General features: G+C 35.5%; 5 protein-coding genes across 7 annotated transcripts; 2 read left to right on the forward strand and 3 right to left on the reverse strand.

The window, feature by feature from the left end:
• The first annotated feature begins 488 nt into the window (after positions 1-488).
• Positions 489-4,812, forward strand: LOC129568843 (poly [ADP-ribose] polymerase-like). The gene is made up of 9 exons (XM_055447170.1): positions 489-955; positions 1,184-1,325; positions 1,411-1,619; positions 1,818-2,083; positions 2,298-2,598; positions 2,765-2,976; positions 3,107-4,028; positions 4,149-4,341; positions 4,455-4,812. The coding sequence occupies exons 1-9, from the start codon at positions 842-844 to the stop codon at positions 4,634-4,636; spliced, it is 2,541 nt and encodes an 846-aa protein (XP_055303145.1). The 5' UTR covers positions 489-841; the 3' UTR covers positions 4,637-4,812.
• LOC129568844 (uncharacterized) lies at positions 2,298-6,847 on the reverse strand. Of its 2 annotated transcripts, none has more exons than XM_055447172.1 (2): positions 6,502-6,846; positions 2,298-6,434 (listed from the first exon to the last, which is right to left on the reverse strand). In XM_055447172.1, the coding sequence occupies exon 2, from the start codon at positions 6,431-6,433 to the stop codon at positions 5,003-5,005; it is 1,431 nt and encodes a 476-aa protein (XP_055303147.1). In that variant the 5' UTR covers position 6,434; positions 6,502-6,846; the 3' UTR covers positions 2,298-5,002. The 2 variants fall into 2 exon arrangements, with proteins under 2 accessions (XP_055303147.1, XP_055303146.1); XM_055447171.1 differs by having other exon boundaries at positions 4,813-6,439; positions 6,502-6,847.
• Positions 6,848-10,892: 4,045 nt separating this feature from the next.
• LOC129568846 (uncharacterized) lies at positions 10,893-15,296 on the reverse strand. Of its 2 annotated transcripts, XM_055447174.1 has the most exons (3): positions 15,012-15,211; positions 14,700-14,856; positions 10,893-14,669 (listed from the first exon to the last, which is right to left on the reverse strand). In XM_055447174.1, exons 2-3 carry the CDS (start codon positions 14,776-14,778, stop codon positions 13,021-13,023), a joined length of 1,728 nt encoding a protein of 575 aa, XP_055303149.1. In that variant the 5' UTR covers positions 14,779-14,856; positions 15,012-15,211; the 3' UTR covers positions 10,893-13,020. The 2 variants fall into 2 exon arrangements, with proteins under 2 accessions (XP_055303149.1, XP_055303150.1); XM_055447175.1 differs by having other exon boundaries at positions 10,893-14,856; positions 15,012-15,296.
• A 514-nt stretch (positions 15,297-15,810) lies between these two features.
• Positions 15,811-18,074, forward strand: LOC129568847 (mitochondrial ribonuclease P catalytic subunit-like). Its single transcript, XM_055447177.1, has 5 exons — positions 15,811-16,328; positions 16,396-16,815; positions 16,941-17,244; positions 17,398-17,528; positions 17,692-18,074. Exons 1-5 carry the CDS (start codon positions 15,880-15,882, stop codon positions 18,035-18,037), a joined length of 1,650 nt encoding a protein of 549 aa, XP_055303152.1. The 5' UTR covers positions 15,811-15,879; the 3' UTR covers positions 18,038-18,074.
• An 832-nt stretch (positions 18,075-18,906) lies between these two features.
• Positions 18,907-22,141, reverse strand: LOC129568813 (uncharacterized). The gene is made up of 2 exons (XM_055447117.1): positions 22,009-22,141; positions 18,907-20,595 (listed from the first exon to the last, which is right to left on the reverse strand). The coding sequence occupies exon 2, from the start codon at positions 20,489-20,491 to the stop codon at positions 18,998-19,000; it is 1,494 nt and encodes a 497-aa protein (XP_055303092.1). The 5' UTR covers positions 20,492-20,595; positions 22,009-22,141; the 3' UTR covers positions 18,907-18,997.
• Between the last annotated feature and the right edge of the window lie 2,893 nt (positions 22,142-25,034).

The raw sequence follows: 25,034 nt of genomic DNA on the forward strand, positions 1-25,034 counted from the left end.
AAAAAATATAAATCTCGGCTGTGGCCGTGGCAGTGACTGCTCATTTGATGGACCAGCAAATGCCTCTTCATTTTGATCTTGATCATCTTCATGGGTCAGCTTTGGTCTTTTTGATGCATTTTCTTTGTCACTCATTTTCAATCAGTGGTCATAACATTTGCCGGAGATATTCTGTGAATAGTTGTAAACAGTCCCCGCAGCACCTGCAAATAGTTTTTCTGTTGAATGAAAAAATTTAATCATGATTTTTAAATAATATCAAACCCAACCATCGCCCCATTAATTGAAAATATTGTTCCCGTGCAAATGTTCTGTAGAGTGTCAAAAGTGGTTCACTTTGTTGCAATAGTCAAACCAAGTCATCGGTACACACAAAGAGGTGACAGGAATTGTCAAATGCAAATTCCGTGTTTATTTGATGCACATTTGACATTTCTCCACATCATCTGTCAAACCCTGAACATTTTTCACTTTCCACGAATTCGCACACAGTCGAACGAGTTTCACAAACGGGTGCTGTATGTGTGAAACAACGATTATGCATCGTAGACAAAACATTCAGCATGCTTATGTGCATGTGATTGTCGTATATTCTTCCAATGTCATTGTCACTTGCGTTGTGAAACAGTAAACACAAATTGATTCTCATTTCGGCTAAAATCACAACAAACACCATTTTTGTGCCTTTTCATTGTCTAGTTTTTGTGTTTCATGTTTTTTTTTTGTATGTCATTCATTGAACGAGAATTTCCAGTGGATATTTTAACTACAAATTTTAAATCATAAAAATATCCATTAGTTTTTAAGTTTGTGTTCGTATTCGGTCAAATAAATAACCAAAATGCCAACCATTCTACCATTTCGCGCTGAATACGCACAAACAGCAAGGAATTGGTGCAAAAAATGTCGTAGAATTATTCAACGAGACACCGTACAAATTGGCATCATGCGACAGGTGGTTTTTTTTTTATTTTAATTTTTTTTTTACTCAATTTTTTCGTTCTTTCTTTTGAATTGAAACCAGTCAAGCATTATTTTTACGCAATTGGATCAAATAGCAAATTTTCTATCCAAACAAACTAACTTACGAGCGAAAATTTTGCGAGAAAAAAAAAATCTGAAGTTCCGCAGGCACTAACTCCGTACTAATGTATGACATTTTTACTTTTTTTTCTATACATAGAGTTTGGTTGACGACTGCCTTAAACCCGAATGGTACGATATGACTTGTTTCTTCAAAATTCGACGTCCCATATCGGAGGACTTTATCGAAGGGTTTGCCAATCTGCGATACAGCCACCAAGGGCAAATCCGATATAATTTAGGTAAGAAACAAATTTTCGCTCCATTTGGTTCTGTACATTGTCAATTTGCTTATTCCTTATTTAACACAATGTGTCTCACTATTAGGTTATGATGAAAATGGCATATCGATTGGAGAACAGCCACCGGCAAAAAAATGCAAAATCATCAATGCTGCATTGGAAAAAGAAATCGAAATTCAAAGTGACGAATTATTCAAGATTTACGACAAACTCAAAGGTTTCAATGAACGTGACGGTGATTGCTTGGCCATTTTGAAGGCGAACAATCAATATGCTCCGGACAATTATGCAGAGGTAAAGAGAAATTCTTGCAGCAAGTTGAGATTGAGTCGATTTCCATCATATTTTCAAACTATTTCGGGATAATTTCCATTGTTTGATTTTTTGTTCAAATTTTTCTGTCTTCGTTCATTATGATTTTTTTCTATTTTCATCTAATTCGTTGAAAAAAAATATTTCTCCTGTAATATTGAATTTTTTTTCCACTTGCAGACGTTGAATCATCTATGCGATGTCTTGTATTTTGGTGCATTGGCACCATGTCCATTTTGCAAAGGTGGCAAGTTTGTGTTCCGAAATTTCGTTTATCGTTGCACTGGATACGATTCTCCGTGGTCATCATGCACCCATACGGTGAGAGAACCACAACGCATTCCAATCGATTTACCGGAAAAATACCAAGAAATATTGGGCACCGATTTTGAAGTGCGTACTCGCATTCTTCGCGATGTCACCAAGTTCAATGAAGATGACTTTGAGTAAGTAAATGCGTAAAAATGGGTAAAAATGCGTAAATTTAAAGTCAAGGTTGCATTTTTGATAAATATTTATGATTTTAATGACAAATATTTTTCTCGCATACTTTTCACTTGGTAGATGTGAATCCAGTATTTATTTATTTGTAAAAAAAAAGAAGTTAAATTGAGCTCAATTCGATTCTCTCTTCTTCTTTATTCTTGTTCTTATTGCTAGAATATACACAAAACAGCCATTGTTCGATATGGAATTTTGTATTGTCGGCGAAACGGGAATATCACAAGAAGACATCGAAAAAAAGATTGAAGCAATGGGTGGAAAAATCACATCAAAAGTCCACACGAGTCTCGCTGCAGTCATTTCAAATGCAAATGAGGTGAAAAATTACTCCGAATTGATAAAAGACGCGTTTATTCATCGAATTCAAGTGATACCAGACGATTTTCTCAACGAAGTTATGGAAAACGATCCAATCGAAGTGATTGTGAAGAACGATTTGACCAAATGGGGAAAGGATGTACGTTTGTCTATTTAGTCACACTTTTTACACAATTTTGTCACGCAATTAAGTTGTTGTTGTACAATTTTGCTTGAACGTTAACGTTCATTGAATTCAGATCTTAGGTTGAAAAACTTTACAACGAGATTGGATCGATTTTAACACTTTTTCTCATTTCATGTAGCCATACGAACGTATGCCAGAACGAAAACCCATCTTTCGGCCGGTCAGCACAAATGATCGCCCGGGACGGAATTACATTTTTGATCCAAATACTGGTGATAAAAATGGAGACGCTGTTGTTCAAGAAGCTGTATTGGATTTCGTCGATACCACATCAAACAAGAACACATACTGCAAACTGCAGTTGCACCGAGTCGCATATGGAACCTCACAGTAAGTGTGCTATAGAAAATCATCTCCACTCAAATTAGTCAATTCAGCAATGAATAATTTTGAATTGAAAAGATTTGAATTCATTTGATTAAAGAATAAGTTGGAAAAAACAAATCAATTTAATTTGCAGATACTCAGTAGATGAGTCAATGGGTCGAATTGGCACATCAGTTGGCACCAATAATCGAAAGCACTATACAACCCTGGACCTAGCCAAAATTGAGTTCAACAGGATCTACTTTGAAAAGACTGGCAATGAATTTGGTACCACGAATTTCGTGAAAAAGCCTGGACTTTACAATCATGTGCTCATTGACAACGAATCTCTGGAAGTGAAGCGAAGCTCGCTAGCAAATGGCCCAGCGACAAAACTCTCAAAACCGTTATACGAACTAATGGAGCTGCTGTACAGTGATGACCATGTGTTCAATTCAACATTGATTGAATTTTGTTTCGATCTCGACAGTATGCCACTGGGTAAATTGAGTAAGACGCAAATTCAAGCAGCAATGAATATTTTGGGTGAACTCTCATCGGTACAATGCACAGAAAATCGTCAACAAATCATCGCCCTGTCAAATCAATTTTACTCATACTTTCCACACAATTTTAGTCATCGTCGACCACCCATCATCGAGACATGCAAAATGATCGAAGAAAAAATGAACATGCTGCAACATCTGCTGCAAAAAGAACTGCGATATCAATTTTTGATCAGCGAATCGAATCAAGAGAGAAACTTGCTCGATTTGTGCTATGCACAGCTTGAAGACTCGGCCGAAATTACCATGCTGAACAAATCATCGGGAATGTATACGCAAATCTGTAATTACATCAATAACACGCAATTGCATGTAAATAATCAAAGTTACTATGATCCGGGTGCGTTTGAAGTTAACGAAGTATTTGAAGTTTTACGCCATGAAGAGCTCATGCGATACGCACCGTATGAGAATAACTTCAATCGCCAATTACTGTTTCATGGATCACCGATTCAAAATTTTGTCGGTATATTGACAAATGGCTTGAAGATCTCACCACCGGAAGCCATGGTGAGAGAATAATTTTATTTGGATTTACTTTTAAACTTTGAATTTTCGCGAAAATTTCAAATTCCTCAATTTTTCCTTCCTATTTTCTTTATCTTTTTAAATTCTGTTCTGTCATTCTAGTTCTGCGGATCCATTTTTGGAAGAGGCATCTACTTTTCGGACTCAGTGTCAAAATCCGCCGGCTACTGCCGTTCTGGAAGCAAGGGATTCGGATTGGTTTTGCTGTGTGAAGTGGCGGCCGGTATTACTGACATTCGTTATAAACACGATAACAAAAAATTGATCGACTACTGTGAAACCGTGCAAGCTTTGGGTGAGTGACCCGAATTTTGTCATAAAACTTTCAAAAATAGTCATAAATTTTAACAAAATGAACATAAAATTTATTAAAACTGACACAAAATATATCCGAAAATTCCGCTTTAGGTCAGTACTATCCACATCCACTGCATATTCGACCTGATGGCCTTAAAATTCCAAACGGTACGCTCATTCGACGAAGCGAAAATACTGGCATTACGTTCAATGAATTCGTTGTGTCCGACGAGTCTCGCGTGAAGATTCGATATCTCGTCAAATTGAAGTTCAACATCGCGAAGCGTGAATAACTGTCTTTGGTCTTCCTAGTGTATCCATCTCAAAAGTCATCGTCACAAAATAACTATTTTCCATATAAACATGAATTCAACACATCGTTACCTCTCCTTAAACAATCATTAGCATTAAATTCAGTAAATTCAATATAATTTTGACTAAATACGCAAATAAAGTTATTTCTTGACAATTTTTCTTTAATTATTTTTTTATTGAAAATTTCAAATGAGGTTGGAAAATATGCGCAGAAATTATTTTTCGCAGGACTTCAACCCATACTTTAGCGCAATTATATTTACTCATAGTAAAGAAAATAAAAACAGGATTTTATAAAATTAAGAAAATTGAACATTACGGATTTAAGTAAGAAAAAAACAAATTCAATAACAAATTTGATTCCATTCATATGAACCAGATCTCTGCATTTCGACAAATTTTAGGTTCGTGTCACCATGTTTGGTGGTCCATTTGGTTTTCAAGAAAATATTGTCTGGCACATAAATTGTTACTTTCCGTGCTCCAACCAATTTCTCACGTTCCTTGTTGAATGTCACCAGCTTGAGAACTCCTCTGTTGAAATGAGCTTCGTTTCTGGGGATGACTTTGAGTTTGGTCAGTTCTGGTGATCGACGAATGAATGGTAGTATATCTTCAATTGTTGCCTTGCCAATGTAAACACGTTGCAAATTGATTAAATTGTTCGCGAGAATGTCCATATCAGTAGCATTGGCTCCATCCAAAATAACCAATTCCCTCAATTTGATGAGTCGAGCCAAGTCGAATGTTACGGTAAATCTCTCGATGCATAGCTTTTCGAGTGCAGGCATCAAATTCAATTCGATGCTGGATTCTTCGTCAACGGTGTTGGTGCAGTGATGCAAACGTTTGAAGAAACCGCGTTCATAAAGTTCCCACAATACAGATGACATTTCCTTGACAGAAACATATGAAGCTTTAATCTGTAATAAATCCAATTGTACATTTAATTGCATGAATTCATTTTTGTTACGCCAAAAATCGAATCCACTGGTTGAAAAGCTTTTTACATTCCGATTTTTTTGAAACAATAAATTCAACTCAACCATCGGTGGAATTGGAATCAATTCTAAATGTTCAAGCATTGGATATTCACGATGAAACCATGGGACACGCACATAGGGATCAAATGCAGGCCATTTAGCTGACTGTACACAAAGACGTTTCAAGTTGTTTTTACAATGTCGCAGAAATATTTCGTGTAAATCTTCGCAAATTGAACATCCTATTAAATGCACCGTTTCAACATTGGGCCATATTCTTTGTAATTCTTCACCTTTCTCTTCATCAAAATCTAGATTCTTGAAACAAACACGTCGAATTGAATCAAACTCTCCAAAATGGCGGCGAATATAGCGCAGTGGTTGAAGGGCGTAAGAGCGATGTGTGATGTTCGTAATGAATTGGCTGAATGCAGTAGTTGAAGTACGTCTATTAATTGAACGTTTATAGTCCGAATACACTGTGTCAATGCCTCCATTTTTTATGTGTGTTTCAGCCGCTGAATAATATCGTTTGAAATATTCTCCGGAAACTTTTTGCATCGTCTTGCATGTTTGCCCGAATGAATGCAGGTCTTTCAGCGATAAATACTCGAATATCTCGTCAAAACAATCGATGTCCAGCTTGAAAATTTTCGACTGTGGCTGTGGCTGTAGCTCTGGCTGTGGCTCTGGCTGTACCTGCACCTTTGATGGACCGGCTTTTGGATTTCGATATGGCCCATCTCCATGAGTCAGTTTTGGCCTTTTCCAAGGACTTTCTCCGTCACTCATCCTAAACTTGTCGAAAAAATACACGAGCATGAATAAATCATTTGTATAGACTGATTAAACAAACAAACCTTTTGAACAGAACAGGAGTAAACCATATACAAAATCTGGCTGTATGAAAAAAATGTGCAAACACTAATAATCACAAGAAGTTTGACATTGACATTTACTTTCATTCGATTTGAAGTTGGTGTTGTGCCTGACGTCACTCACTCTTTGAACTCAATTCAAATAAATAAAATTTTAACATTTATTTTTACGTAATTTTACAAATTTTCATTCAATTTTCTTATTTTTTGTTGTTGTTCAATTGATGTGTTTAATCAAAATATAACTTTTCAAACACATCTTCAAGTTATCTTATTTCAAATCCAACGTGTATGTTCCCACACTAAATACATCTGTTATGTCTAATGCCCCTGCATTTAATGCACACCACTTACAACGGGAATAAATGTTGTTTGTAAATAAACCGTCAACTGTTGATAAAATTATGAAAGTAGTTTCACAATTCAAGTTGTTACTCAATTTCAATGGTGTTTTATTTCGATAGTCTTTATTTTCATCAAATATAAAAAAATTTCCAACAAAATAAATTACAATCGTGTTGGATAATTTTATTTTCAATAAAAAGTTTGGTTCCAGTCATACGAATCGGATCGTCGCATTTCAATCAATTTCAAGTTGGTGTCACCACTATTGGTGGCCCATTTTGTTTTCAAGAAAATATTGTTTGGCACATAGATTTTAACTTTTTGTGCTCCGAATAATTCTTTGCGTTCTCTGTTCAATGTTTTCAACTTGAGCAATCCTCCATTAAAATGAGCTTCATCTTTGGGTATCGCTTTCATTTTTTTGACTTTTGGTGCTAGACGAATGAATGGTAGAATATCATCGATTGTCGCATTGCCAATGTAAACACGTTCAAGACTCACTAGGCTAGTTGCCAAAATCTCCATATCGTTTGGGTTTCGCTCCATCTAAAATAGCCAATTCCTTCAATTTGGTGAGTCGAGACAAATTGAATGTTTCGGTAAAATTCTCGATGCATAGCTTTTCAAGTGCAGGTAGCCAATTCAATCTTTTGCTGGATTTTTCGTCAACATTTTGGACGTATTATAGTAAAAAACGTTATTAATTTTGAACGTTTTTTAAATAAATCCCCGACTTTTGGCCATTTAATTTGCACTTCTTCACAACCCTGTTCATTAAAATGTAGAGACGAAAAACAGACACGTCGAATTGAATCAGACTGTTTCAACTGTCCACTGATGTCATCATCATCTGAACTATGTGTAATGTTCGTGATAAATTGGCGCTGAATGCAGCAGTTGAAATAGGTTCATTGATAACACCGTTATCGTCTGAATACACTGTTTCAATGCCATCCTTTTTTATGTGCGTTTCAGCAGCTGAATAATTTTGCATGAAATATATGCCAGCCACTTTCTGCAGCTTCTTACATATTTGACCGAATGAATGCAGGTCTTTCAGCGATAAATACTCGAATATCTCGTCAAAGCAATTATTGTCTAGCTTGGATATTTTCGGGTGTGGCTGATAATTCGATGGACCAATTGCAATTGCTACCAGATTTCTATTCGGCTCCTCTCCGTGACTTAGTTTCGGTCCACTTTCATCGTCATTCATCTTCAACACTCACAAATAAGTGTAATAGTCTCTGTTAACAGTTTCTGTGCTGTAAATAGAACGAAAAATCTATAAATTGTTGGATGTGATGAAACCGGCAAAATTATAACGAAACAATGAACCTTGACTTTGACAAGACGAAAATGTGAAATAATCGGATTGAAAAAAAAAACTTGATGTAGACGTTTAATGCCGTTCGACTTGAAGTTGTCATTGTTCAAAATCTCAATTTAAATTTTTATCAATTCAAATTTTCATGAATCAAATCAACTTAAATTTGACATCTTACACCGAACACAGATCAATGTTAAACTTGCTATAATTTGAATTTTGACATCATTTTCTCAGCCCCATTGGAACGAAATTTCATGTGGATTTAATAATCATATCTAATTTTTTTTACTCTCGCAGTATTAATTTAACGCATAAAAAAATCGTAATAAAAAAGTCGTTAAAAATGGTGTCTTGGTTTGAGTTCCAAATGAATTCCTTTCTCAGTCTTCCAATTGATAGTTTTGTTGACCAATTTCAAAAGTATTTGAGTCTCTTCGTATGTTTGAATGTTGAAATGTAGAGAGATGCTCCATGAGAGCGAACCAGGAGTAGCCTTGGTAGCAAAAAATTTGAGACCGATTTAGTGGGAAAAAACGGTGAAAAAAATTATATTCTCCAAATTTTGAAATTATATACGCTAACACACTCTCTCTCTGAAGAAGAAAATTTTCAAAAAAGTGAAAAATGTGCAAAATACAGCCATAAATTGTTTTTGGCCAAAATGGAAATCTTTACAAATGGCCATTTTTTGCACTTTTTTTTATTTTCTCTAACTTTGAGGTGCTATAAAATCCACATTGATGCACAGATCGAAGTGAAAATTTGATGGAAGTAAGATAAATCCTTAACGAACACAAAACGTGTTTACAATCGGTTATATGTGCATTGGTTCACTTTTTACACAACTGATAACAGACCTACCATTTTGTGTTACCATATGGCAACGCTAAGCACAAACGAGTTAAATATGAAAATAAACACAATCGTTCCCCCACTAAATACCATTACAGTCTATCTCACTCTACAACATATTTTACTTATTTTTGCGAATCTTTTACCATGGTATTGACATAAATCCATAAATGTACCTGAAAATTTGAGAAGCGATTTTTTTTCATTGAAAGTGGCTTAAATAATTGTTTACATAGCTTTTGTTATAATATTTATTTAAATATAACACACATACATTCGAAAAACCTGCATATAGTGACAGCTACTATATACACAGCCACACACGCAATTTTTTACATGAAGATTTCGCAAATTCAGCGATGACCATATTGTGTAATGCGGTATTATTAACACTTTAATGTCGGTATTTTTTTACATTTTTTTTCTACCTATTTTGAATTCATTGTTTCCAAAATTATTTTTACATTCTCATGTTACATTCATGGAACAAAGCAGGTATCACTTTGCTTCGGTTTGAAAAAAAAATTGATTCAATCGTTTCAATTATTATTGACCATCAATATAAATTAGGCAATGGGCTTGATCTGAAACTTGAATGAAATATTTCGTTGAAATAAACCTAGTTTTTCTATGTATTAAATCTTCCTTTAACCCTCCTTCGCTCACATATTTAAAACTCTTAGATCGCTCACCTCGGGTCTGGCTGGACCCCTATGTATTTGTATGCATTTGTATGGGAATAAGGTATGCATGCCATCTTATTTTTCATGAGACTGATAAAAGATAAGTGATAACTGTCTTCAGCAAAGTTATTGAGCGGGTCAAGTTATACAATTTTTTTCTATTCGCCATCTCCTTATCTCTTATCGGTTCCGCGAAAAATGATAAGAGATATCTTACGTTTTTCGCGGTGTTTCGCGTAACTGATAAGAGATAACGAATTTATGCTCTGGGCAAAGTTGTAGTACTTTATCTGCCCTACCACTTTGTCGAAGACAGTTATCACTTATCTCTTCTTTATCTCGTTATCAGTTACGCAAAAAATGATAATCAAAACTATCCATCATGCTAGCGGTCTTCTGCGGTTTTTCGCGTATTTCACGTTACTGATAAGAGATAAGTGATGACTGTCTTCAACAAAGTGGTAGAGCAGATGAAGTACTACAACTTTGCTCAAGACATAGATTCGTTATCCCTTATCAGTTGCGCAAAAAACCGCGAAAAACGCGAGATATCTCTTATCATTTTTCGCGGAACTGATAAGAGATAAGGAAATGGTGAACTGAAATAAATTGTAGTACTTGACCTGCTCTATAACTTTGCTGAAGACAGATATCACTTATCTTTTATCAGTCTCGTGAAAAATGAGATGGTATGCATACCTTATTCTCATACAAATGCATACAAATACATAGGGGTCCAGCCAGACCCGAGGTGAGCGATCGAAGGTGTAGTTTTTGCATATCCTTATTTCATCCTTTTTAAGGACTTTTTTTAATGGATCTTTTGTTAGATAGATAGCCAATGAAATTTAAGGCAGGTAACTAAAAACTCAAGTCGCTAGCTAAACTAGAAATGTGTTAAATTAACGATGAAAAACGAAAAAGGTCTGGCCAGACCCGGGTGAGCGATTGAGGGTTAACTTTTAACATGTATTCGCTAAACGTTTCATCTAGTTATCACCGTGTATTCCCCTATTTCCCCTGCTATTTCGCCACACACCAACAGAGTATGTTTACTGTCAACAATATATGTTTACCAACAATTCGTAAATCAGCTGATTAAGCACAATGCGAAACGTGAGAGAACTGATTTACATTGCAATGGACTTTAATTCAACAAAGAATTTTTTTTATTTCAATTTATTATTTACATATTTATTGAAATATTCAAAGAGAAACATATTTTTTCAAAAATTTCATTTATACATTCAGCTTGAAAGCAAGTATAAAGTGTAGGCCTATATATGGCAAATTGAAAAAAAAAACAAATATTTATAAATGTTTACTTATGAAATATTCAAAGGTGAATTAGTCAATTATTTTTGATGTGAATAGTGATTATCCCATTCATACGAATCGGATCGTTTCATTTCGATGAGGCTCAGGTTGGTGTCACCATTTCTGGTTGCCCATTTTGTTTTCAAGAATATAAAGTCTTCAACATAAATGGTAACTTTGCGAGCTCCTGGCAATTGTTCGCGTTCCTTGTTCCATGTACGTAGCTTGAGAACGCCTCCATTCAAGTCGGAGTCATTTGCTGGGATTATTCGGACTTTGGTCAGTTTCGATGATCGGCTCATGAATGGCAAAATGTGATCATACGTTACATTTCGCATAAAAAGACGTTGAAGATTTGTGAAGCTATTTGCCAAAATCGCCATGTCAGCAGCATTCCCATCGTATATGACCAGCTCTTTTAAATTGGTTAACAGCGGCAAACTGTAGCATTTCGTCAATTTCTTAACGCACAACTTTTCAAGGGCTTGAAGCGATGTCAATTGAGTGCTAATTTGTTCGTCAACACTCTGAATATAGAAATGTAATCGCTTAAAAAATCCTCGCTCATGAATCTGGTTCAATAATTGACAAAGTGTTTCAAAAAATTCGTGGTCGTATTCGTACAGCATTTTCACTTCAAGTGTGTCAATTGTGGCCGTTGATTTCAGGAATGTTTCTTTATTGTCCCAAATGCACGATCCACTCGTGGAGAAGGTGCGAAGGCTTGAATTACGTTCAAAAAAAGTATTCAATGTGTCTGTCGTGGGAATCGGAATCAATTCCAAGTATTCCAATTTGGGATAATCGCGAAGCAGCCACGAATGACCAAGTGCAGCTCTTTGCAAAAAAAGACGTTTTAAATCGACACAAATTTTGAAAATCGCTTCGTACACATCGCCATCAATGGAACAATTTCGGAGTTGTAGTGTTTCAATCTTTGGATACATTTTTTGCATGCATTCAATTCGATTCTTGCTCAGGTTCATGCACACCAGGTAAATGTAATTGATGGATTCAAATTCATCGACATGCGATCGAATGTAACGCAGTGGCTTGAGATCGTGGTAATAGTGCGAAATTTTGCTGATGAATTGATTGAAGCCCGATGTTTTTGTGCGTTCATTAATGACACCTTCTCTGCTGGAATAAACCGTGTAAACACCGTCCGGATGGCAGAACTTCTCAGCCGCTGAATAATTTTGCTTAAAATATACGCCCGCCACTTTGTTCATCGCTTTGCATGTCTGACCGAACGAATGCAAGTCTTCTATTGACAAATACTCGAATATTTCATCGAAACAATCGACATCCAGTTTGAAGATTTTCGGCAAAGATTGCTGTTGATTTGAAGAAGTCCCAGGTGCCACTTGAGTTTGACCTTCAGTGTTACACAATTTTTGTTTTTTCGCCGTACTTTGTCCATCGCTCATTTTTCAAGCAGAATTTTTTTATTGGACGGTCACTTCCAATCCAAAAACCTTCTTTAATCACCCAATTTTTTTTATAACAAATTCCGTTTGCTGTTCTACAAAGACACGAACTTTAATTTTTTTTTCTCTACTGAACGAAGAACGGGAGCGGCAATTAAAACTAACGCAATAATTACACAATGATTGCTTATTGCCGGATTGGTGGAAATGACATTCTGATTGATAAACAAACTTGACATTTAGTGTCTAATTGAAGCGAAGTTGACTTTTATTATCCCGCTTGAATTCAAATTGAAGTCGATTTTGCGCCGTTTGAATCGAATGCCATTTTTCATTACTTTTCTTCGAAATAATTTACGATTTTTTACAATAATATTTTATGGAAAAGTGATTTATTTTCTATTTCAATCTTTAAAATACATAGAAAAAGTTATAAAAAATAAATTATTATGGGTGTCGATCCGGCCTGTGCTGAACAGTGTACTGAACAGTGAATACCGCTGTAAACCATTGATTGAATACCAATGCAAACCATTGATTGAATTTAAAAATGATGGTTCCATTCAAGCGAATCCGTTCGTTTCATTTCGATAAGGCTCAAGTTAATATCTCCGTGTCTAACGGTCCATTTGGTAGCCAAAAAGATGTCATCTCGAACATAAATTGTTATCTTTCGTGCACCAGACAATTTCGCACGTTCTTTATTTATTGCGACCAAATCCAGGACTCTCCAATCGGATGTGTCTTTTTTCTTTGCTTCATCCGCACCATCGTTGTTTCTGTTTTCTGCTTCTAATTCAACTTCATCGCTATGTTCATCACCATCTTCGCGGTCCATATTGTCACCGTCGTGATCACTCACATCTCCCACTCCATCTCCCACTGCTTCTCCCACTCCATCTCCCACTCCATCTCCATCCCCATTTTCACTTCGATCGTAGTCTTCATCTTCATTATCCGAATAACCTGAGTAATCTGAACCATCCGAATGACCCGAGTAATCTGAATAAGCATCGTTGTCCACATCAGCAAAACTAAGTCCATTGTATCCACGTTCGTTTGTGTCTCTGAGAAATAGATTGATTTTGTTCAATTTCGTGGATTGACGAATGAATGGTTGAATGCAATCAATTGTAGTATTATCCACGTAAAGGCGTTCCAGCTTCACTAAGCTATTTGCCAGAATTTCTGCATCACGGACATTCAATCCATCCAAAATGATAAGCTCTTTCAAGTCAGTCAAGAGAGGCAAATTGTAGCTTGCATCAAACCATCGAATGCATAGCAGCTCAAGACCCGGGACTTTTATCAATTTGCCGCTGAGATCATTACTAACGCGGTCAGTGTAAACAAATAAGCGTTTATAAAATCCTTGCTTATGAAGTTGGCTCAATAAATCCCAAATCGTCCTGCAGGTACCAGATCCATCATCCTGATAAAAGTATTGTGATTTGACCTCCAATATATCCAATTTCACAGTGGATTTTAGGAATCTATTTCGATTGAACCATAAAAATCTGCCGCTGGTCGAGAACCGTTGAACTTTTGGATGGCGTTCCAAAAACCCATACAACTCGTCTACTTCGTCTGAATATCTCGGCATCAGCTCTAAGTGTTTAAGCATCGGGTAATCTTGCAACATCCACCCATAATTGCCATTGCAGTAGGTATCGGCATTTTGCACATAAATTGTATGCAAATTTGGACAATGTTTCAGTATCAATTCGTAGAAACAGCCATTCACACTACAGCTTCTGATTTGGATAATTTCGATTTTCGGAAGCAATTTTTCGATGAATTCGACTCTGGTCGGGTTGATCCGTAAGTCCACTAGATAAATATGATTAGTTGATTGAGCGAATTCGTCAATGTGCAACTGAAGATATTCGAGCGGTTCGAGTCGATCATGATAATGCGAAATACATGGCATGAATTCATTGAAACCCAATGTTGGTATACGCTCGTTAATCACATTATCTCGGCTTGAATGAACCGTATAAATGCCATCCGGATGGCAGAACTTCTCAGCCGCTGAAAAATTTTGCTTGAAATATACGCCCGCCACTTTTTGCATTGTCTTGCACGTTTGACCCAATGAATGCAAGTCTTTCATTGACAAATACTCGAATATCTCGTCAAAACAATCGATGGTTAGCTTGAAGATTTTCGGTGGTGAGTCTGCATTTGAAGGACCTTTCGGTGGTGAGTCTGCATTTGAAGGACCAGCGTCAGCCATGTCTTTCTTTTGCTCGTTTTTTCCGCCCATTTTTTCCTTCTTCTCACAATTTGTTGAATGACTCATCCTTTGCACTTTGACGACGACCGTAATATGAAACTTTCTCACTTTGACAATGATTGGAATGGGATTATCACTGTTTATCTGTGAAAAAAAATGTAAAGAATATTGAATATTTTCAAGTTATTGTGTATAGAAATAAACAAAATTGCAAATGTGTTTTCAAATTTCTTGGAAAATAACTTGTATTTCAACAAAAAAAGAATAAAATGAATTAAAATGATGAGCAAAAACAGTACCGTATCTATTCAGTGTACAAAGTCTAATGTCACTCTTTTCAACAATACATCATCTGGAATGCTGGCTGAATTAGAACTTTCAGATTTGACATTGAAATTTGACAAAAAATATTTAAACAAATAGTCCGTTTTGAGAAATGATTGTTTGAAGAAAAACTTAAATTTCCATTTGATAATGTCTAAGTGAAGTTAAAAATTACGTCGCAACTTGAAAATTTATAATGAATTGTATTAAAAACAATTTTTAGCTATGAACCAAGCTCATTTGTTTCTATCAATACATATCCATTCTTGTATTCCACCACACAACATGCACAACACACTTACAGCTACAGTTCAAGCTGTTTGTAAACAAACTTAAAATCAGCTGATTTGAAGACCGCCAGCGTTATCTAGAAAAATTGAATCCATATTCTGTGATGAGAGACAAAGAGATTTGTTCAAACATTCAATTTGATTTGTTTATTCATCCAAAGTGGGCTCTCATTATTACAGATTCGAAAAAAACAAAGTAGAAGAGGAAAAATAATGGCATTCACACCAATGAGATTCTATTATTCGTTTCTATTAAACTCAAGTTGAAATCTCCGCTGTCAGTCCAAATAAAAATAACACATATGTTATCTACTTCCAACACATAGCCAAGCAATCACTAGTATCATGTGTATTCAACACACACACATGATACTAGCGATACAGTGTTTCATTTTTCCACATTCCAAATGTTTCTCATTTCACCCATTTCCAGGTCTCACTCGTTCCACATTCCCGACATTCACGATGGAATGGAAATGTCAATGGTTGACACTGACAGCGTTTAAATAGTGAATAAAATAAATCACACACGTGTGGCAATCATCTAAAAAAAATGTTTACAATATCAACGAATATCAAGCATTTCGTGAGGCTGAGGCCGATGCAACCAGCAATTTTTAGTTATTCAAAATTTGCCAAATTAAAAAGTAATGACGAACGTGCGGCTGAGTTACAAAAACAACGATATAACGTCGTTCATACAGCAATAACATCAGCGCTAAAGAAACAAAAATGTTTGCCGGCATCCGAGTGGAAATTAATTGTAACCGAGTTACAAAAGAATCCCGAGTTCAGGAATGAAAATACCTTGAATAAGCTTGTATTTACAGTTTTATTGTCACTTCGGCCGAATGATTCGTTGCAAAATGCCCGAACTTTTATTGAATCGTTCGGTTTGAAATATGAAGACTTGGGCATACGGCGATTCATTATTCAGCTGTACGCAAAAAAGGCATCAGTGGAAAAATTAACCGAAGCGGAGGAACAGCAGTTGATTGATTGGTAGAATGTTAATTTTTGAACTAAATCTATTGAAACAAAATAAAGTAAAGTAATTTCTTTTTTCTAGGTGCAACGACCTCATAGCCCGAGAGTTTTACATTCTATCGGAAATGCATTCAATAGTCGTGATGGGACTGTGTGCGACGAAAGAGTGGCGAAAAGCATTGGACCTAGCAAAACCAAGTTCAAGCTCACTCAATATTTTAGCAAGAAAAACTCTGCATCAGAATGAAATTGAGTCAACGTGGAAAATATTAACAAATTTAACACACCTCAGCAAAAGCTATCAACACCTGGCTAGCAAAACGATTGTTGCGTTCGCAAAATACTTTGAAAATAATCGAGAAGAAATTCCACAAAATGCTGAAAAATTGCTCACATTTTGTGAACGTCTTCAGACGGTGTTTGACGAACCAACGCTCAGAGTATTGACGAGTGCTCTTTACAAAAGTGGACACGAAGCAAAAATCACCAACGTTGACTATTCGTAAGAGATCATTTATTTTGGTTATTTTTTTTGAAAATTGTATTGTTGAAATTTATGTTTGGTCTGAACTTTTTTTTCCATTATTCATTTTTTTTTCTATTTTACAATTCAATTTCTTTTCCCAGGGGCGTCTGTCGAAATTGCAACAGCAATCTGCAAGCAGTTCGGATAGCAAACAAAGACTTCATCACATTGCAGAATGAGTTTTTGAACAATGTAGTCGGTAAAGGTCAAGCCAATATCATCTATCAGAAAACAACACCTGAGGAGTGGCAAGCATTTGAGCGTACAATTAAAGAGAACGGTCCATTTGACATCGTTATGGATGGATTGAACGTTTCTTATTTGGCAAATCAACAAAATATTCATGTAGCAGATAAATTAGCATTCACAAAATTTAAACATAAACAAAAACCATGTGCATTTGCGGTAAATTTTTTGTCATTGTGCACATTTACTCAAGAAGTTATCATAGTCATGATAACTAAACCACATGTCTGAACTTTTTTTTCTGCATTTCGACAATTTTTTTTGCATTTTGAATCAATTTTTTTAATAATAATTTTTTGCTCTTTTTTCTAGTTGGCGAATGTAGTGTCACAACTCACTGCAGAAGGAAAGCGTGTTTTAGTTGTTGGAAGGAAGCATATGAACAGATGGCCAAAAATGAATGCAATTCGTCAAATGGCAACGGTTTTCCTAGTCGATGATATGTAAGCAGCCCCAGAGAATCAATTTTGAATAGATTTTTGTTCAATTATTTCGATTTCTGAAAACAAACGCTATTAAACATAAATAGCGTTTGTTTTTAATTTGCGTATTTTTCAAATTTGGGTATTTGAAAAGTCTCATTTATTTAATTTTTTTAAATTACAGATCCAAAGACGACATATTTTTGCTCTATGCGGCATTATACAGCGGTCCCAATTCATACATTTTATCCAACGATTATATGCGACAGCACAAATTTGCAATTGGACAACAATTCGATGCACTGTTTAAAAAATGGCAACAAGAGCATTGGTATGGATTCACAATCGGCACAGATAAACCAATCGAACTGGTCAAACCGATGGCATTCAAAATGTACAGCCATAAAATTGGTGATTTTTGGCATCTGCCATTCAAAACTAATGCAGAAATTGAATCCAAAACATGGAATCAATATGATCAACCGAAAAATTGGGCTTGTGTTCGAATTAAGCAAAATGTGGAGAAATAATTTTTTTTTTTTTAGAAAAATAAATTCAAATTCGAAATTGAATTGTATTATTATTGGCTATGAATAAAATTCAATGCAAATTGAAATAAAGTGGCTCCAAAGCTGTGAGCTTCAGAGTTTGTTCAAATAACAGACATTTAACAAAAGTAATTGAAAAAAAATCGTTCTTTTTTTAATTTTATGAAAAAGTATAAAATACATCATTCATCGAATCAGATCGTTTTACTTTTATTAAATTCAAGCTAATGTCTTTATCTTTGGTGATCATTTTTGACACCATATATGCATATGTATGTGTGAGTGTAGTTCAATCGACATCCAGTTCGAATATTTTTGGCAAAGATTGCTGTTCATTCGTAGAAGTAGAAGTAGCAGACGTTCCAGCGCTTTGACCTTCAACTTGACACAGTTTTTGCTTTTTTGCTGTACGTTTTCTATCACTCATTTTTTCCGTGTTGACGTTTTGTTGGATGATTGTGGCAAATACGATTTTAATAAATGACCTTCTTCTGTTATTACCCCAATATTTTGAATAAATTTCTTTTACTATTTCAAAAATGAATTTTCCTTGTATTTACACAAGGTTTAGAAATTCGATTGGTTGAAGAACAAAAGTGACGTTCAAACTTAATGCAAGCCCAGCACAATGTCGACTCATCAGTGGATTTTCGCGAATGACATTTGCAAAAGTTGATAATGCATTTTACGTCAATTGTTTGATTCAGAGTGAAGGTGATATTTATCGCATTTGTTGATAGATTCATATTGTCCCGTTTGAAATGAATTCAAATGCACTTCAGCTGTTTGGCGTACGAGTAAATTGTCTCAGTCCATTGCTTCCAAAAACATTAAATAAAAGACACACATGATTTAAATATAAAACGATGAAATAATCCAAAGCATTTTTATTTAATTCTAGAAAGAGATAATACATATTTGAGTATCGTTCACATATTGAATTTAAAAGTGATGGTTCCATTCGTACGAATCAGATCGTCCCATTTCGATTAAGCTTAAATTAATATCTCCGTTGTAAGCAGCCCATTTTGTGGCCAAAAAAACATCGTCTCGAACATAAATCGTCACTTTTCGTGCTCCTACCAATTTCTTACGTTCCTCATTTAATGCGACCAAGTCTATGATTCTCCAGTTAGAAGCGCTTTTTTCTTCAACTTTATCAATGTTATCCTTTTCTTTTTTCTTTTCATCTTTTTCATAATGCTGAGCTTCGACCGCAGCATAATTATTATTATTTTGATCGAGAATGCGTTGTTGTTCCTGTTCGCCTTTGAGAAACAATTTGATTTTACTCAATTGTGTTGATTGCCGAATGAATGGCAAAATGTCGTCAACTGTTGCTTTGTCGACATAAAGTCGTTGGATTTTCTTGAGACTCTTTGCTAGAACTGCCATATCAGTGGCATTTGCTCCATCCAAAAGTATGAGCTCTTTCAGATTGCTCAAGAGAGGCAAACTGAAGCTTGATTTAAACCGTCGAATGCATAATGTCTCGAGACTCGCACCCATCGAAGCCAATTGATTGCTGAGCTCTTGGTCAACGCGGCCGATGTAAATAAATAATCGCTTGTAGAAACGTTGTGCATGGAGTCGATTCAATACATCCCAAATCAATATCTTATTGCCCGATTCATCGAATTCAGTGAAGAATTCGGCTTTAATTTCCAATACATTCAATTGCACTTTCGAATTCAGGAACTCATTTCTATTGATCCATAGAAATCTGGCGGTGGTCGAAAATCGTTTCACCTTCGGGTTACGTTCAAAAAATGCCTTCAGCTCATCCACTACGATCGGATAGCTCGGCATCAGTTCCAAATGCTCGAGCTGAGGATAATCTTGCATTAGCCATTCGTGCTTGCCATTGAAACTGGAGTCAGCGTTCTGCAAATAAATGCACTTTAAATTTTCACAATATTTCAGCATCAATTCATAGAAATTCCGTGACATCGAGCAATTTCTTATTTGCATTATTTCGATTTGTGGTAGTATTTCTCTGATTAATTCCACTTTTTCGTGGTTTATAAATAGCGACACAAGGTAAATGTGGTTGGTTGATATAAATTCGTTGACATGTTTTTGTAGATAATGAATTGGTCCAATTGCCCCATAATAATGCGATATACAGGGCATAAACTGATTAAAACACGATGTTTGAATGCGCTGATTGACATCACCCTCCATGCTGGAATAAGTCGTGTATATTCCGTCCCTTGCGCAGAATTTCTCAGCTGCTGAATGAGTCCGTTTGAAGTACTCTCCGCACACTTGCTGCATTGTCTTGCACGTCTGACCGAGTGAGTGCAAATCTTTCATTGACAAATACTCGAATATTTCGTCGAAACAATCGATGGTCAGCTTGAATATTTTCGGTGGTGAGTCCGCATTGGAACAACTTGCACATTGTTGATCTGGATAAGATGACTGGTGTCCCATTTTCGAATGTTTTTTTATGCCTCTTTTTGATAATCTCCGTTAATTTTTTCTTTTCAAAAATATCAAAACATGAACAAAGTCACGTATACACGTCGTACGTTTATCTATAAAAAGAGAGAAATTATTACTTTTAGCGAGCTTTCAAGAGAATATCTATATATAGTGTCGATTAAAAGCTTGAGTACGATTGAAAAAATCTACTATTTCTGCAAAAAATGGAACTTTTTTTTAATATAAAATGTATTCATTCTGGCATAAACTCGTAAATCTTACGAAGTCTGATCATTTTAGATCTTTTATTGGGTATATTTTTAAATCGGTTTAAAAAATTTGATTTGAAAATGTTTTTCTCTTTGAAAATCATCTGACTCCTTGCCTTCCGCTATATCTACAACATCGGATTTGTTTACAACTTCTATGCATAAAGTTCCTTGAAAACTTGTCTAAATAGCATAAAAACAATACGACATATCTACCACAGGTGGATTTATAACAAATAAGTCGAAATACTGTTTGCGATTGAAGCAAAAAAAAAAAATTCCTGAAAAATTTAAATAAACTAGAAAAACTCTCTTTTCCCATTCGTAACAAAGAACAATTTTTTGAGCAATTTTAACCCTCTAATTTATTACAACCGCCTCTAGACGGGCAACATTTGAACGCCTGTAGAACGTAAACCGTACATCGGATTACATTGCATCAAAGGGAATTTTCATTTGTCAATGTTTTCTCTTTATTTTTGTCTTTGGCAATATTTGTCTATGCAGTGTGATTGTAAAGTTATAAACAAAAATGTATGCAACAACAAAAATTTGACAGAATAAATTATTCGAATTCCAAATTAGACACAGTTTTGATACTTTCAAACAATGGATTTGATTGTTCTCTGATTTATGTCAATCGCATTTTCTGACTAAATCATGAGAAATCCAGGATTATGAATATTTTTTTAATTATCAATGGCCAAAAATCAACCAGATACCCCCAAGCGCGACTCCACACTTAGCTTCTAAATGTGACACCTTGGTAAGTGTGAGCATTCGTCGTGCGAACAAGCAATAAAGAGAGTGAAAACAAGTGCGCGTGTATTGGTCGCTACATTGAGAAGCATCGCATCAGGCTGCTCACTACCACACGCGCACTTGTTTCCATTCTCTTCGTCGCTTATTCGCAAAACGAATGCTCACACTTAGCAAGGTGTCACATTTAGAAGCTAAGTGTGTAGTCGCGCTTGGGCCAGTACTCCCAGCCCTGGGCAAAATTATTGCATTAGATGGTTAAAGAAATTTTATGTACATCAAGCGGTAAATCGGAAGGATGGCAGGAAGCCACATGATTTTCACAGAAAACGGATGTGTTCCAAATTTACTCATTTTCGTCAAAACTCCTCAAACCGCTTCATTTTTATCTTCAATAAAAGGTTAAAAATGACCAGTTTTCGTGATATTTACGAGTTGATACCAAAATACATAAATTTTATATAAAAAAAACCGATTTATATTAGATAAAATACACACCTTTTTTTTATAAATAATAAAAATAAATACAAAAGCATAATAATTTCGAAACCACAAAAATTGAGAAGAAAAAAACACTACCGTTCCGGTTTCGTGTGTACACTCGAATGTTTCGTATTTACGGTGTTTCGACTTTAAAAGCCAAACTTCAACTGAGAATCAACCGAGTTCGACGTGTATATTCGGTGTATCGCTGCGTGTACAATCAATGTGTGGTGACGTTTTTTTTTTGCGCTGAAGCTCCATTCATATTGGGCGAGTCAACCAACTTAAATTAAATTTAACTTTGACTCAGCGCTGCTGCATATTACCAGAAAGTCGGTTGGTATTTTATACATTTCACCGGTTACGGCTTTGCTCATACATTCATTTGATGCGAATACACGTGTACAAAATTACAATGTGTGTATGGCGTGCGTGTAAGTGATACGTCGTATCGGTTCACGCGCTATGCACTAACGTTGTAACATGTACACTATGTATTCGCATAAAAAAAGTATAAGCAAAGCCAAAACCGGTGGAAGGTATAAAGTATCAGCTGATTTTATGGTAATATGCAGCGCTTAGGAATTGAAAAATATTTCAAACTCAAACCAAATTCGATTTTTGTTTACACCAATACATGGACAGGATATAAATCAGTATCAGCTATGTGTTGAACACAATGGCAGAGTATTTGTTCAATTGTTCACCCAGTTCTCCGATAAACACATATTGACTTCAGTTGTTTGTAAACAATCTTCATATCAGCTGATTAGAGTGGAGACAAAAGTTTGCTTTTGCTTTTGTTTCGGTTACAGTTGTAATAAATACTATTGCTATTTTTTTTGCTAGCGAGCTATTTTCAATCACAACACATTTTTAACACTCACATTGTCCTGCCCACACATTTTTATCATAATACAAAAAGTGTTGATGCATGCTTACACTCAAGTTGGGCGCAACTATTTCAAATGCTAAAAAATCCCTTGCACAGCAAAAAACAACAACAACCGGCATATTTTCTTGGTGGACGGATTGTAATCGAACACATTTTAGAATAAGATTTTGTTTGTTTCAAACTACGTGAGCCGACAATCGTACAATGTACGTCGTACATTATAGTTTATGGCGTAAAATTACGTTTAAACATAGCCTCGAGACATAGTAATATTAAATTGCTCGTCTTGAATTAGCTTCATTGATAAAAACTTGTTGATAAAACCCACTATTGTTAAGGAAGTGACGAAAAATTGTGCTACTTCATTCATTGTGTAGCTTGAATTATTTGAACAAATTCGCCGTCATTATGATTTTGCGCAGAGTTTGACTCAGGCGACAGATATATGCTTTTAAATACATTGCGCTGTACAACTCGGGAAGATTTTGTTTATAAACAAATATTTTTCTTTGTAAACAAACCGTTCTATACTACCACGTTCAGTGTGCGTGCTGATACTCGATGAAGCTGGGTGCCGTTATATACTGGGAGTGGACAAACCAAAAAATATGCGGATATTTTTTCTATGCTAAAGCATATATCTGTCACCTTAGTCAAACTCTGATTTTGCGATATGATTCGAAGATCTTTCAACACAATTGATAAAACCCATACAATTTGAACAAAATGAATGACAGCAATATCGTCGGCTGTTTTTCATCCGTCGATCACAATGAATTCCGAGTGTTATCTTTTACAATGATTTCATTCTTCCGCGAAAATGGTTTGATCATACGGATGCAAAAGCTAATCTCACAATGAGAGCGATTGTAATTTTGTTTGGCATTTTTTGCATTTTGAACGATGTTATCGTTGATAAATTTCAATCAGTGTTCCAGATGGCGGTCACCTTGGCCAGCATGGCCGCTATTTTCGGTGCATTCTCATTGGGAATGCTTTATTCAGGGTCGAATAAATATGTAAGTGTTGTCTTTTTGGTACGTTTTTTTACGCATTTTCATTAAACATTGCTTTTTGTTTGAATTTTGACTTTCTGTTGATTCATGCAAAGGGTGTCTTTTCCGGAATGATTATAAGTATGGTAACTGTTGTGCCTTTAGACTTAAAGGCTTTAGTCATCAACACACAGTACAATATAGCACAAGGTGAATTAAGCTATGACATATTACCAACATGGATTGATGGATGCAACGATTCAATTGATTTATTAGTACAAACTGCACCATGAATATGGAAACAAGACTTGAAACAAATGAAACAAGAATTTCGGAAACGAAACCAATTAAAATTTAAAAAAATTGAGAATAGAAATACAATTGATCTAATTCAATGGAGGATTCGAACAAAACATCATAAAATTAATAAATGTGGAGAAACAAAGTAAAAAAAAACATAGAAAACGATTTTCATCAGTCTTAGTCATTGCCTCAATCGATTTAAGCATCCTTGATAGTTAAGATAAATAGCGATAACTCAGCCAACTATGAACCGCACGCAGTCGTCGCATGACACTGTAATGGTATGTATTGGTTCAGTTGCCAAACATGCGCCACGCGCTTCCGTACGACACAAAGTCTGTAGCGATTGTGTGATACACGTGCGGTTCACAGCATTTTGAGTTATCGCATTTATAACGGATACTGAAAATTGATTGCAAAATGACCATGGCACATTGGGATCGTGATCTATCAAAAGAAAAAGAATATACCATAGATTCAAATCAGAATAATACACAATTTTCTGAACAAAGTTATATATAGAATTGAGCTTTTGAAAACGCGCCAACAAAACCGGTTAACGAAAAATAAACATCGAGAAACTGTTTTCATGCTCATCAACGAAATTTGGAATTAATAATACAAAGTCAGACGCTTTTTTATAGAGCTGATAGAAAGGTGATAAGCACCAATTAATGCATTCTTTGAAACGGCACGTACATCGTACACGCATATTCATGTAAATGCGCACGTGTATTATTTGTTGAGATTTAATTACTTGGCAGAGATTGTATATTTGCTGCTGAGTATGCCTGAGCTGAGCTGAATTTGCTAACTCGGGCGCCTGAAGCGGTATTTTAGCGCACTTA

This window comes from Sitodiplosis mosellana, unplaced genomic scaffold (assembly GCF_009176505.1).
Source record: "Sitodiplosis mosellana isolate CC-2019 unplaced genomic scaffold, AAFC_SMos_1.0 Smas_scaffold_23, whole genome shotgun sequence".
Lineage (NCBI taxonomy): Eukaryota > Metazoa > Arthropoda > Insecta > Diptera > Cecidomyiidae > Sitodiplosis > Sitodiplosis mosellana.